At 41.1% G+C, this 15,452-nt stretch overlaps 1 protein-coding gene across 6 annotated transcripts in view; it reads left to right on the forward strand.

The window, feature by feature from the left end:
• SEMA4D (semaphorin 4D) overlaps positions 1 to 15,452 on the forward strand; it is a 127,025-nt gene that overhangs the window by 96,108 nt on the left and 15,465 nt on the right. For 3 of the 6 annotated variants that reach the window (XM_077344499.1, XM_077344498.1, XM_077344497.1), the window contains exons 8-16: positions 573 to 686; positions 1,734 to 1,894; positions 3,588 to 3,763; positions 3,857 to 4,013; positions 5,735 to 5,957; positions 6,450 to 6,565; positions 8,231 to 8,400; positions 9,585 to 9,628; positions 11,439 to 13,775. In XM_077344499.1, the coding sequence (XP_077200614.1) occupies positions 573 to 686; positions 1,734 to 1,894; positions 3,588 to 3,763; positions 3,857 to 4,013; positions 5,735 to 5,957; positions 6,450 to 6,565; positions 8,231 to 8,400; positions 9,585 to 9,628; positions 11,439 to 12,346 (2,069 nt within the window). In that variant the 3' untranslated portion in view covers positions 12,347 to 13,775. Of the gene's footprint in view, positions 1 to 572; positions 687 to 1,733; positions 1,895 to 3,587; positions 3,764 to 3,856; positions 4,014 to 5,734; positions 5,958 to 6,449; positions 6,566 to 8,230; positions 8,401 to 9,584; positions 9,629 to 11,438; positions 13,776 to 14,074; positions 14,270 to 14,520; positions 14,679 to 15,452 lie in introns of those variants that run through there. The other 3 variants (XM_077344501.1, XM_077344502.1, XM_077344500.1) reach the window with 3 other exon arrangements.

The following is a 15,452-nucleotide window of genomic DNA, read 5'->3' on the forward strand; positions in this document are numbered from 1 at the left end:
GGTTAACATCATTTTAATCAGCATTTAAAAAATAATATTTTTTTACTTCATGTGTACCACAACTTTCTCCCTAAGGGAAACTAAAGTGGCTTACATAATTCCATTTTTCTTCATAACAGGTTAGTATAGGCTTGGCCCAAAGTCAGCTAGCAAGCTTCCATGATAGAGGGAGGATCTGAACCTGGTCTCACACTACGCCACACTGACTGTTTGACAACTGAAGGAAATAATTTTAAAATTAAATGTTACTACCAGTACTTTAGGTACCATGGAGAAAATGTACGTGCCCTTTACACAGAGTAATATTTATTAGTTGAATTTATATGCTGCTGCTCCTGGCCAGACAACTTGCAGCAGCTAATATATGGTGAACGCACAAGGAGACTGTAGGAGCTGACTGATGAGGAAAGAAATAGCACGGTAGCTGTGTGAGTTGGCCTGCTGAGCTAGGAAAAGCTATCAGGGAGACCTGGAATATGTAATGGGAATAGTTCACAGAGTGAAAAATACTGCTTTAAACTATTACATTACTATACATTTTTGTTTCATTTAATTTGTTTGTTTTTATTAAGATGGGGAACTTTACGCTGGAACATCTTACAACTTCTTGGGAAGTGAACCTATTATCTTTAGAAACTCACAGCAAAGTCCACTAAGGACTGAATATGCAATTCCTTGGCTCAACGGTAAGGAGGCCGGGGAGGAAACTAGCTAGAGAAAGGGACACATGTTGGCTTACTCACAAATGTGCAGTCCTGTAAACTTCTCTACTGAAATTATATCTCTTGCAGACGCTTTCTTTGTTCAGTAAGAAAAAGTGGCTCATGCACAAGACTGGGAGAAAATCTTGAGATAACCACATTCTGAACAGTGTTGGTTTTATTCATGAAATCATCTAAGCTCAGAAACGGCATGGTGCCTTGGTTTATCCATGAGTATTATGTTTGTGAATAATCAAAACATGGCTGAACTTCTGAGAAAACTAAGGAAAAACAAATGACAGCAGTATTTAGAGTTGCGCTTTATTCTTGACTGACAAATTTCTTGTGAGTCAGTTCTCAGTCCAAGCAGTGCATAGATTCTGTCTGCCAGAGCAGAACATAGGATTTTCTGTTCCAGAGAAATGCTGTAGTTTTGTGAGCTGTGTAGAGGCTAGATGCCTACAGTAAACATTCCAGAAACTGTACACCATAATTGTCAGCATCGTCAGCTCAGAAGTGTCTTGGTTCATGAAAATAAATTGTCTTCCATAGAGTATAGAAGTAACAACATTTGCTAGCAACCAAAAATACAGGCAATATTGCTATTAGGGTTTAGGACTGAACTATATCTTACCGTGTACATGGTCTACCCTGTGGATGCCAACACCATTTTAGACCTGTAGGACCAGGCAATCTTGTTTCTCCTCCCCGCACCTTTTTCAAGTGCCAAAACATGGTTTTGTACTACTTAAAAAGATATTGGGGGGGGGGGGGGATGTCACGAGATTATTTGTCCCGTGGTCCTGTAAGCACACTCAGGTTCAAACTCTCCCAGCATTTGAAAAAGGCTGGATTAAACTCTAAAATGGGATCGGACCATGGACACCATATCTCTGGTCCACCATTAGAAGAAATTCTTTCTCATTAGTTGATAAGGTGGCTATGATTAGAATTAATGGGGATATGGGTAGTTGGGAAGAATAACTCAGTTTTTAAAACCTTGAAGTTATACTTGTTTTTTTCTGTGTGCAGAACCAAATTTCATTTTTGCTGATGTGATAAGAACTGATCCAGACAATACGGATGATGATGATGATGATGATGACAAAATATACTTCTTTTTCACGGAGGTGTCTGTGGAATATGAATTCCTCGGCAAGCTGATGATTCCAAGGATAGCCAGAGTCTGTAAGGTGGGATAAGCTGAACTTTATTCTTCCTTTTCCATGGAGGGGGGAGAAATGTTGGAAGAATTTATTTGGACATTACTCATGTTCCAGCATTTTCTGTTCTCTCTAACGCATTGTAGACCATCATGAGCAATCTTCAGTTGTTAGTTCTTGTTAGTGGATGCAGGAATGACCCCTCAGAGAAAAGGCCTGCTGTTCCTCAAGATTCTTCTTGTGTGTTACAGCACCAAACTTTGAGAACCTTGTGTGTGGTCTTGGATCTTAAAAATAAACTGTGTTTCAAAATGCTTTCAACAATTAAAAATCTTTTCTGTTGATTAAAATAAGGTCACTCTGACTAATTACTGTGAAAATTAAATTATGTTGTTAAAGTCTTTTTGTTTCCTACTTCCTATATGACTCCTAAGATGTCAGCTGGCATTCAACTGTAGTAATTTCGAAAACAAGATATGGTAGTGCATGGGTTGTGCCAGACGTATTTCTAAAGGGTACCAGGCAGAGCTTACATTTCTCTCACACCCACAGGATACTTTGCTTGACTGTAAAGTCATTGGTGGCACTTCTGTGCCAAACTGCCAGAGCTAGAAAGGAACCAATCACAACCTGCCTGATTGTGTCACTGTGCATGTTTTTAAGCATAATAGTAGCAGCCTGTACTGGTCTCTGCCTGACTTGAAACAAGATTAAATTCATTTTAAAATCATGCACTGAGCAAGTTGTAACAAGGGTGGGGAAGAAGGTAAGGTTTCCTTTAGAGGTATGGTTTTAAATTGCAAAGTGCAATTATAAACAACATAAACATATGTAGTCTGCAAGATATAAGATGCTGCAACAGTGAGAGGCAAATGTACTTTGGCACAGTATTGATGGTCCTCTGCCCACTGGAAGTTTCTCATTGCTTCAAATTGGCAGTGTCGCAGCTATAGCACTAGATTCCCATTCATTATAATTTCGTGTGGAGCTATATATAGATTGGGAGAGGAAATGATCTACATGCTCTGCCATTACTTGAGAAAAGAATTTGTTGTCTCCCATTTTTAGAAAGCCCCTAAATGCCCTCGTTTTACCTGCCTTGAATGTATTTCATATTAAAACCGTTCATTTTTAGAAAGTAGTGACACAACAGAAATTGGGCATTTTCAAATTGCTTCTTTGTAAGAGCTGTACAGTTAATTCTTTTGCTCTTAGAAATATTTCCCATTAAGAAATGTATACGTTAACTTTTTTCCCAGAACTACAATCCCTTTCCACCTTATATTGTCAGCAGGGGAGCCATTGTAATGCAACCCCTTCCTTTACCACAGAGGTACCATCAGAAACCCTGAATCATGTGAGGGAGCCCGTATGGAGTTGTTCACTGCCTCTCCTTTTGCTTGTTTGTACGGAATTCCCCCTGCGTCTTTCGTCATTCAACTATACTGCATCTCTAGCGGTCCATTTTGTTTGCGATGATTGGTTTATGTTGACCCAGTGAAACTCAGAATCCAGTTTGACTCCTTTGGTTATAAGCATTGGTGACTTACCCAGTGTGTCTTCAGAAATATCTCAGGGAACACATTTCTTCCTTTCAGTCTTTAAATGTGTGTTGGTATTCTTCACTTTCATATAGCAATATTGCTGAACTTCTAGGAGGGTCACTGTATGCTGAGGAACAAGTTGCTTAGTCTTGAATATTTTTGTATTGTTCTGTTTAAAGCGGGACCAAGGTGGACTTCGAACTTTACAAAAAAAATGGACTTCCTATCTCAAGGCCAGGATGCTTTGCTCTGCGCCCGATAAGAATTTAATTTTCAATATTGTGAATGACATCTTTATCCTGAAGTCTCCAAGTGTGAGGGAGCCAGTGATTTATGGGGTTTTCTCACCACAATTGTAAGTAATATGTTTTATTTAAAAGACTTATTTGTTACTTGTACAAAAGAGTAAAATTGTATTAATTTTGATGTTTTCTTTTCCCTTTGGAAGAAACAATGTAGGCCTATCTGCTGTGTGCGCCTACAACATTTCTACAGTGGAGGATGTTTTTGCCAAAGGGAAATATATGCAAAGCGCCACAGTTGAACAATCCCACACAAAATGGGTGCGATACAACGGAGAGATTCCAAGACCCCGGCCTGGAGCGGTAAGTCTGGATCAGAGCTGTCTGTAGTTCTCTGGCTTTTCTTCCTGAAGGAAAGCATCTTTTCTACCCCCTTCTGAAAGTGAAACTCCACTGCTGGCAGAACAGTTGTAGGATCCAATCCATTGTGTTTCACTGTGCTTAATGGCTTTCCCTGTCATGTTTAGTTGCTTGCTTTAGATCAGTGATTCCCAAACTTATCTGGCCTACCACCCCCTTTCCAGAAAAAATATTACTCAGCCCCCTGGAAGTTAATTTTTTAAAAATTTTAATAGTTATTCATCGCCCCCAAATGCACTTGTGGGCCATCACCGCCCCCCTGGATCGCTGCAGCACCCACCAGGGGGCGGTAGCGCCCACTTTGGGAATCACTGCTTTAGATGTTTGGGGCTAAAAATGCCAGGCTGAACTCTGTCTGTTTCAAAGCAAAGTCAGGAGTTTTGATTTTTGTATACGTAAAGACAAGTCTCATTCAGGTAAACATACCATTCAAGAATAGTGATTTTTAGACTTTTAGATTTTAGACTCTGGTGAGCCAGGTTTGATTCCCTGCTCCTACACGTGCAGCCAGCTGGGTGACTTTGAGCTCATCACAGTCCTGATAGTACTGTTCTCATAAAGCAGTCTCTGTCTGAGCTCTCTCAGCCTCACATCCCTCACAGGGTCTCTGAGGAAGGGAAGGTGATTGTAAGTCGCTTTGAGACTCCTCCTGGTAGTGAAAAGTGCCATATAAAAACAACTCGTCCTCTTAAGATGTTGGATTAATTTGATTCCAAAGACCTATTTTTCTGATTGGTCCCTAGAAGACAGTGGTCTCCAACAGGTGCCATGGTGCCCACTGACCCCTTTCCTGGTGCCCGCCCAGTGCTTTCAGAAATTGGGTGGTGGCCAGGTGGGGCTGTTGCCCAGCAAGGCTTCTGCTTGGCCTTTGGACTTTTGATTGGCTGTGCAGTCTTTAAAAACATTGCTACGGAAGCAGTTACCTCTACAGCACAAGGATCTACATTGTGTCACCAAAGGTTTAACAGTGACAGCTGTTCTGTGGCTGGCTGCACCTTCTGCAGCAGCCATTTTGCAGCTGCGCCCGTCATGCTGTGTCAGAATTCCAAGGGTGCTCACAGACTGAAAAGAGCTGGGGAGCTTAGAATCATCAAGCTGGAAGGAGCCATACAGGCCATCTAGTCCAACCCCCTGCTCAATGCAGGTTCTGCCAGAAGCAGCCATGATTTGACGTTTAAGTTTTACTTTTTCTATAAACTTCTCATTGAGATCCAGGGCACTGTGAAGTATGAGTCACATGATTTGGGCTGACTTGATCCCTTTTCAGGGACCCATGAGATTTGCCCAACAAAGATGCTGCCTCACATGGCCCAATATTGTTTGAAATGAGCAGTAGGAACTTCCAACAAAGCAATCCCTGTCTTACTTCCTTGTTGTTGCTACCAATGATCAGTACCGCTGCTTAAAAATAAAATATCGTATTATTGGCTGATTTCATTATTAATAACACTTAGCTCAGTGTTGGCACTTAATAAATATTCAAAAATAATAGTAGAGATAGTGGTTTTAATTTAAAGGGTGCATTTGTAATTTCAGTACCATTTTTTTCTGTTTCCAGTCTGCTTGTGTTCCTTTTTAAACCTCTCATGGCTTGTGTTACAGAAACCTTGGTTACTACCCCAGTCTGATCTTCCCCTTCCCCCTCTTTCCTTCTCTCGGGACAGTGCATAAGCAAGGAGGCCAAAGCAGATGGATACCTGAGCACCCTCAGCTTACCTGATAAAACACTCCAGTTTGTCAAAGACCATCCCCTGATGGATGATTCTGTGACCCCAATAGGAGACAGACCCAGGCTGATCAAAAGGGATGTGAAGTATACCCAGATTGTGGTCGACAGAGTCAGAGCACTGAATGGCACTGCATACGATGTCATGTTCATCAGTACAGGTTTGTTTTTCACTCTCTTAACTGTGTGGGATTGCATTAAGCCTCAGTGGTCTGTCAGTGCAGCAGGCATTAACCCTTGCCTGACTAGTCCGGAAGTACAAATCAATCAGACAGAAACTAATAACTAAAGCATTTAACATTCAGTTAATTTAGGATTGTGTTTCAGAAATTAATGTTCTGTTCTTCCAGACCCCATCTGCCCATCAGTATTTAAGGCAGAGATGTTGCAGGCAGCTGCACTGCTTCAAAGCGAAATCCCAAATGAAAGTCTGCATAACACTTTTTTATTAGGACCAGCCCAAATGAGACAAAACAGTCTTCAAACTTGGGTGTTTAAGGGGGTTCTGAGGCAGTGGTGCGAGTGGCCATGGTGTAGCACCATGGAAGGCATTGAAGGGGTAGAGAGATGGGGGGAGTGATAGCTTGAAGTCGCATCTGCAGAGGCCGACCATAGCTAGTGTTGATGATGTCCATGTGCATTGGCTGTTGCAGATCGAGGAGCCCTTCACAAAGCTATCAGCTATGAGAATGGAATGCATATTATTGAAGAAATCCAGCTCTTCCCGAATTTTGAGCCCATTCAGACACTGCTGCTTTCTTCCAAAAAGGTACCGTTGACTGAGAGGAACAGCAGGATGGAGGAAAACTACAATACCCTGCATTTTAAAAAGTGTGTGTGTGGGGGGGGGGGAATATGCAGCTGTCCAGTAATGTCTGGTGGGAGAGAGTAATCCTGTGACAGGCTCAGGTGATGAATGTGTCTGGATCAGTACCAGGCACGGAGCCTTCACAAGAGGACTGCTCTCTCGAGGGAAGAGGTGACTTGAATGCTTAAATTCGGAATGGTTTAACCTAAGAACTTCAGGCTTATAATACAGTGGCATTTGCAGCCGAACAGCATTTCAGAGAGCATGATACCCAGAGCGGGGATAGTGTTACAACCAAAGCTCCACTGTTCATTTCCAGATCTGTAAAGCCAGACAGTCCCACCCACAGCAGAGCAGTAGTGTGTTAGCTGCTTCTCTTAAAAGTATTATTTTCTTCAAGAAACAAGCAATACTACTGTTTCTGGGATAACATAACCATCTTCCCAAGAGAAGCATGTTTCAGCAACCATGTTTGTGGGGAAAGATAGCCAGGATGAGGAGGATCAGGTGCCATTTGCCACATAGCTGTTCACCCAACAGGTTGTTTTGTACTTGTTCTGAGCCACAAGCATGTTGAAAACCAGCGTGGTACAGTGGTTAAAGTGCTGGACCCAAGTTTGAATTCCCAGTCTGCAGTGGATGCTTGTGGGGTGACAATGGGCCAGTGACATACTCTCAGCCTAACCTACATCACAGGATTGTTGTGAAGGCAAAGCTGGAGGAGAGGAGGAGGATGCAAGCTACTTTTGGTCCACAAAATAAATGTTATGCTGCCATTTTTACCAAATTTGCTTATGTTCAGAAAGTCATGTGTGGGAGTGGATTGTGAGGGCAGTCCTCAGAGGCAATAAGTTCAAAATAACATAAATCAAGAAAACATTATTCTAAGATATCTGCATAGCCACCAATTAAACTGGTTTGGACAGGTTGATCATTCAGCTTTGTCACGGTCATAGCAAATAGGGTGGCACTGGAGTGACAGTATCATCTTTCCTTGTGAGAAGTCATTCAAATTTCTGGTGAGACAAAGATTCAGATAAAATGGGATGCTTTTCTACAGACAGAAACGAATTAAATAATAAGCTGGGAATACAAAATACCTACCAAAATGCAAAAGATTAAAGGAAGATGTAACTTGGAGTTTTTCCTATTCTGAATGTTCATATATAAATACACAGAAATGGCAGGAAGTGAAACATTTTGCCTTGTAATTTTATCAGCTGACCAAGAAAAAAAAAACTTTGAAACATTGTTAATTGTGCAGTCAGAATGAATTATCTGGCCACTATATACAACATGCTTAGCTATCAAAGTGCCAGCCCTGAGCTCTTCTGGGGTGGACAACAGCGATGGAGATTAATGGAGATTCAACAGAGAAATAGCCTGTTATAAATGTAGAATAAGGAGACTTCATCATTACTGAACAGTTGAAAATTCTTGTTATTGTTTCCTTGTTCAAAACAATTTTCCTATTGAAAACAAACCTATCATCTTTTGTTTGTGCTGATGTGTAAGGTGATGTGTTTAGGTTTGTCTTTGGAATTGTAATAATGCTTACATTAGGACACTTGAATGAGACCTGTGGCCATCCATTCTGTGCTATGCTTGCTTTTCCCCATTCCGCAGGACAAACAGTTCCTCTATGCAGGATCCAATGCTGGGGTTGTGCAGTCCCCTCTAGCCTTTTGTGACAAGTACAGCTCCTGTGTTGACTGTGTCTTGGCGAGAGATCCATACTGTGCTTGGGATCCCCAAGAATCTGTCTGTGTCAACCTCAGAGAAAGTGAGACCGAAAGGTAATATTTATCATTTACCATCTATTTACTACAAAGTACATAATCTGTATATGTAGTTAATTGGATCAACTAATTAAGGCAGAACTGTGTGCATTCTGCAGTGCTGTGGATAAACTGGCTACAGAAATTGGTATATAATACAAAACCCAGCATCCTTAAAAGCAAGTTTCTAATTCCTAGAATTGCTGAGATGCCATTTGGGTGTGACCATTGATGCCTCGCTAACCATGGAAGCACAGGTCAAGAAGGCATTTTTCCATCTTCACCATGCTCGGTGATCCATGCAACGGTCACATCCAGAATAGATTTCTGTAACTTGCTGTATGTGGGCCTACCCTTCTTTGATTTTTTTTATTGGACGTCTGTAACCCACCACAAGCCGGACTTGGGAGTGATGGGGAATAAATTAAATAATGATGATGAAGATGATGCCTGACCAGCATGAGTCCAGCTGGTGCACTTTTCCCTAATGGCTACTTTCCCAATCTTCATGAACCTTCCTTCTCATATACTGTAGTCAGCAAAAAACAATGTTAGCCTTTCAGTCAAGCCCAACTCTTGGCAATCCTGTGGCACAACTGCCACCACGATTTCCAATCTTGCACCACATCTTTTAGTTGTGTAATGTTCTGGCCAGTGTTCATTTTGATCATATCTAACCACCGCGTTCTTTGTCGGCCTGGTTTCCTTTTTCCACTGACAAATCCTAGCATAATTGCTTTCTCCAGTAAGTTGAATCGCATGATATGGCCAAAGTAACTGAGCCTGGGTTTCATGATTTTGCCTACCAGTGATAGATCAGGCTTTATATACTGCAGGGTTTCCTTGTTCATGACTTTTGCCATCCATGGAACTTACAGAAGCCTTCTGCAACACCCAAATTCAAACTAATTGATTCTTCTCTTGTCTGATTTTCTTATCATCAAACTTTCACAACCATAAATGGCTATTGAAAATATGACAGATCGAAATAATCTATGTATGGTAGTGAAGTGCACATTCCCTGTCTTTCTTTTCTTGCCTTACTTGTTTGAATCCCAGTCAGGATTTCTTGAATATTATTGGTGCCACCTATGCATAACTTTGGGAAAAAGAATCTTCTGTTGATCTTTGGGCATGGGGGGAGGTGCCATATGGAAGGATGAATGGATCAAACATAATAAACGTCTATTGACTCTTTGTAGGGACTGGATTCAGAACATAGGTGGAGATGCTTCCTCTTGCACTGGTAAGCTTTTATTGTTGAAAAAATAACACCTTTTAAATTCATTGAACATTTGTACACAGGATTTTCTTTTTAATATTCAGGAAGTAACACTGAGTTAGAATTTTTAAAGTGTGTGGGTTTTTATTGTGCGGCTGGTTGGTTTGTTTTACTTGACTGTGTGCAGCTGGTTACCACACTCCAAGAGCCGTTGGGATTATGTGAAGTCTGGCACCGGACTCACTGCTCATCAGCAGCATACACTTGGGGTTGCATATGTGAAATTCCTCAACATAAGGATTGCACACAGAACTACCATAATGCCCATGGGAGATCAGCAAGAAGCCGCTACACTGGCATAAATTATGGTGGATTGCTATGTAGAGATGCCGGTTCTTACAGCCAGAACATATCTTGTGAGTGCTGACCGCTGGCAGGTCTTCCTGTACCGCTTTGGTGGGGCTGCCTGTATGTGAGCCAGCAATAGACAGTGTTTGCGAAAGACCACTACGATGCCTTCTACTATTTAGTTAACATAAAACTGGCTGTTATGCCAAAGCTACCTGAGGAAATTAGTTTGGAGAAATTGTCTTTAAAGTTTTGTGATATTTCCATTGTCATGTAACATTCACTCATGTAATTTTAATTGATTAAAAATAAAATCCGTGACTTTCAGAGCAAATGTACTTTTCAAAGAACAGCAGGTTTTTTTGATATCCAAACTTGATGCCATAAACTCCTGAAATGTATTTGTTGGTGACACACAGTATTTCGAGTCATAATTGAGTTTATTTTTACAAGTGATGATTGCTACTGTAAACAATATTGAAAATAGGGTGCAGGTAAGCTGATTTGAGATTGTTGTCAGGTGTGACTCAAACCACCTTATTAGCATGTGAATTCCTAGAGCTCCAAGTGATCAAGGGATGTCCATTGTTTTCCAAGAATCCCTGAAAGGCCTGTGCATGCCATTGGATTCTATCAGGCAACCACCATTAAGCATTTGTTTAACTAAGAAGATGAATCATACAGGACCATTTACAGTATAGGGACAGGTGTGCAGTGGTGCTGAAGCTGTATTGGACTGTGAACTTGTGTGTCCTTTGAAGTGCCTGCAGTCCTAACAGTGCTTTTAAATCAATTAGCTCTGATGTATAAATATAGTATTGTGTTTGCAAGAAAATTCATATGAAATATACTACATGTACTTCAGAAAAAAGAATGTTACAATGAAGTATCTTCTAAAATGTTTCTGATCCTTGGACTCTTCCATTACCTTATTTAACAACTTCAGAGTTTTGGTTTTTTTTCTCCATGTATTGTCATCTTAATTAAGACAAGCCTTACTACAGCTTAGCATTAGAACCACCTGATATATTCCCCTCTGCACAATAAGTGTTTTGTGATTACTACTCACAACTCTTTCCCCACCATCTCTTGTGATTATGGCTATGGCTCAGAGGTAAAATATCTGTTTTGCATGCAGAAAGTCCCAGATTCAGTACCTGAGACTCTCCGGTTAAAGGATCTAGCAGTAGGTGATATGAAAGACCTGCCTGAGACCTTGGAGAGATGATGGATCATGGGTCTGATTCAGTATAAGTCAACTTCATGTGTTCACCTTATTAGCCATTTCCTGCTAGGCAAGTGATCTGTCTTACCCCATGATATGTGGTATCTTACGACACAGAAGTGAGGGTGATTTAGTAATGTGGCCACTATTATTTTGAGCTGGTAGATTTGTTTTCTATATTTACCTGCATTGCTGAATAGGCCTGTCCCCCCACTCCCCAAATCCTTGCTGATCTCGTTCACATTTATTTTGCTGTTCCAGATAAAGTAAAAGAGCATTCTCTGCAGCACACTTTCAAGCATGGGAGTACTGCAGAGCTAAAATGTTCTCAGAAGTCCAGCCTGGCCCAGGTGGTTTGGAAGTTCAGAGATGATGTGCTAAAGGTGGAAAGCCCCAAATACCGTCTCCTGGAGAAAGCACTACTCATCTTCAACCTGTCTGAGGGAGACAGTGGTGTTTATCAGTGCCTTTCAGAAGAAAAAGTGAAGAATCAAAAATTCTCACAGGTTTTGGCCAAGCACGTTTTAGAACTGAAGAAAATCCAGCACACCACTGCAAGCCCAGCCCAGCCAACAACACGGGCAGAAGGCAATGGAAGAGCACCAAGGAAGTCAGTTGTCTTCACCCAGACTCACCTTTCCACCACCCCAGTTGCAACAGTCATGACACCCAGGATAGTAACAAACCCCGTCATCCCCTTTCTGACAAGTACAGCCTCTGATGAACTCTTGAACGCCATTGCTGAGGTTCCTGCAAGGACAATGTTTCTCAAGTCAAATGATAATTGCCTTTTGATGTTTCTTTTTCTCTTCTTCTTTGTACTGTTCCTGTGTCTGTTCTCATACAACTGTTACAAAGGATATTTACCAGACCAGTGTTTGAAGTTCCGCTCTGCTTTATTACTTGGAAAGAAGAAGCCCAAGGCAGATTTTTCTGATTGTGAGCAAAGTGTGAAAGAGACACTGGTAGAGCCTGGCAGTCTCCTGACCCAAAGTGGAGAACAGCCAAAGCCGTCACATGACACAGGATATGAGACAGAAGCAGACTATGTCAATGGCCATGTTCAGCACGATGAGGATCACTCACAGTCTTTCAGAGAAGTCAAGGACAAACCTTTTGATGTGAAGTGTGAACTGAAATTTGCCGACTCAGATGCTGAGGGGGATTAAAAGAACATCTTCAACATCCATAATAAAAGTACTGTCATTCTGACACTTTATTTTTGAATGGTTTAAATGTGGTAATGGGGCCAGAAAGGGCTATGCATTCTCCATTTTATCATTGACACCTTGTCATTTCACATCTGGCTAGAGACAAATCTTGAATTTTCTGAAAACCATTCTGTTTCACATTTGTTTTGTTTTCCTTTAAATGGCCAGTTTCCGTTTCATGTTGTGAATATCTGTGCTTGTTTCTAATGATAATTTAACACTTTCACATACTGTGTTGATTCCTTTTGTTTTAGAAGGCAAAATTTTGCAGAACCATGCCAAAAATAAATTTAAGTAGCTCCAGTCTGCACATATTTAACTGCCATTAAAAATTAATTTCAGTTTAATTCCAAATTGGAAATGATGTTTAGTTTATCAGATTGGTAAATTATAGCCTTTTTGTCCAGATTGGGACATTTCTTTGCATCTAGTGAATCTTAATGCTCTGTGTAATGCATTAATTGTATTTGGTAGCTTTAGCTGGCAAAAGAAATGTTGGCTCTTTCCTAAACTATTTGTTTCTCTTTTTAGACTGTGTTGTATATTGGGATAAATCTGTTTAGATTTTCATAATGTTCTCAGGGATAAATTTGGGTTAAATGTTTTTCTTTTTCTTTATAGAAATGTAGATATAGTAAACAATTGGATGTTTAATGTCCATTTCTGAGGTTGTGGGGAATTTAGAGAGATTTTCAAAAAGGAGTTGGACACTGCCACATTAACTGGATTTTATGGCTTTATTTTAAGATTTTTAAATGGATTAGTGGGTGAACTGTAATCCCTGAACCACGTCAATGTGAGAGGAATGTGTTGTGTGGATATAATGCAGGATTTTTCAAATATCTGTTGACCCTCCCATAAAAGACTGTTGGAGAGTTACTCTTTTTCACAGTTGGGAGGTGATGGTGAACGGAAGTTTTTCCTTTCCATTACCAGCATTGCCCAGTGATTTCATGTCACAACATTCACCAACATTTTTATCAAAGCGGCTGGAGAAGGAAAACAGACACTGGAGGAAGAACTGCCCTAAGGGGCCAGCCACTTTCTATCTGCTGGGATTCAGATGTCCTAAGTGTGGTTCAGAACAGCACTCTTGGTCTGTAAAACTTGTTTGTGCTGTACCATTTTAAATCGTTGTATCTTACTGTCTGCATTTTATGAACTGTAAATATGGTTAGAGATAGCAAATTTTTGTTGTTGATGCAGTTTATTTGAAACTCTTCCTTCCCCCTCCAGTTGAAATAGTCTGTGACCTGTTGTAGACCATCTTAGTTTAACTAGTTTTTATATTTTACAAGATTCAGTTTGCTTTTATTTTTCTATTTTTAATTATGTACATATGAAAATTGTAAGAATAAATATTTGAATAAATTGTATTACTTCTGTATCACTAGAGGAAAATGATATCTTGAAATACTAAACATGACTTTTAAACTGGGTGGTTTTGTCACAGTGAAACCAGACAGATGTGTCATCCTTCTTTTATAGTGGCAGGCAGACTAGAAGAATGGAAGTCACTCTGGGGTCTAATTCTGCATTCTTACTATTGTTTTCCTAATGTTCACTGGTCCTTTTCTTACATTCTGTCCTTTGCACATTTTTTTCTTTTGAGTGTGAAGTGTTTCTTACAACTTTTTGCCTTAGTGCCCTCTTCTTTTTTTTCTTTTCTGTCGTCTTTGGTCACAGCCTCATCTCATATAGCTTTCCCTCTTCCTGGTACCTCCTTTTTGTCCTGTGTGGGAAGTGATTCAGCTCCTTCACCTATCAATCCCCAGCCTGGCACAGACTGTTCCACAGTCGTATTGATGCCACCCTTCTTAAGTGACCAGACCTGGCATGTTAATGCCCATAGCACCTTCCTCCTCTTCTGTCAAGCCATGGGTAAGTTGGAGTGTCCTCTCTCCATGAAGGACTACTTTGCTGCTGATTGCATTAATCAGATCTTGTGTTTATTTCTTTACACCTTATTCTCAAGACTTGAATGTTGAAGGGTGAGGGGGATGTTGGCTAACAGTTTTGTATGGTATAAAGGTAAAACCTCTATTCAGTGGCATGTATCCTGCAGACAGTTCCACAGTCAAAAGGGATTTACAGAAGCAGTGCAACTCTTCATTGTCTCTCACCCACTTCAGCAGCCCAAAATTTCTCTCCTGAGGGACAGATGACCCCTCCCTTGGAACAGCATGGCAGATGGACGGAAGAACCAGTGGGCAAAAAATACTTCCTAGCAGCGCTCCATGGGATCCAATCCAGTACATGGGCTAGAAGTACTTGACTACATTATGTTTATATATTGCACATTCTGGTTTAGGTTTTTTGCAATCCAAAATTTTTAATATTATTTACACTTGCAAATCTGTAACATGTTAAGTATGCCTTTAAGATAAAGCTCATGCCAATTTATGGTGTTCAAGTTTATACCTTGATTCAAGAATGCTGCTGTTTTGTTCAGGGACTTCCAGAATAGTCTGCAATTGGTATAAGCCAGGGGAGGCCAAACTGGATCTCCAGATGCCTATGGAGTACAATTCCCATGAGCCCCTGACCACGTTGGAAATTGTAGTTCACGGACAGCCAGCGAGCCACAGTTTGGCCACCACTAGTATAAGCCATCTCTTCTGATTTTTAAATTGTTATCACTCTAGAACAGTGGTCCCCAACCTTTTTATTGCCAGGGACCGGTCAACGCTTGGCAATTTTACTGAGGCCCAGGGGAGGTAGTATTTTGCTGAGGAATGTCACCAATGCCTGAGTCCCTGCTCCTCTTGGTTTCCTGCTGGTGTCCCTGACTTCCCACCACCCACTGGAGGGTGCTGCCAGCAGCAGCTGCACAGTGCCATGCCAAGGGGGAGCCCCAGCCGTGGTGGCCGCTGGAGAGCACTAAAGGTGAGCTGGCGGCAGAGTGGCAGGGCAGACCCCGAGGGGGCAGCAAGGGAGGAGGACGAGGGGAAGCCGCGGCCGGTACCGACTGATCTTTCTAAGCCATTGAGAAACCCCTGAAATATTCTTCAGGCTTTGAGAAATTCTAGAAGTGGCACAATCATGCAGAATATTTTTAGGAAGC

Source organism: Paroedura picta, chromosome 7 (assembly GCF_049243985.1).
Source record: "Paroedura picta isolate Pp20150507F chromosome 7, Ppicta_v3.0, whole genome shotgun sequence".
In the NCBI taxonomy this organism is placed as follows: Eukaryota; Metazoa; Chordata; class Lepidosauria; order Squamata; family Gekkonidae; genus Paroedura; species Paroedura picta.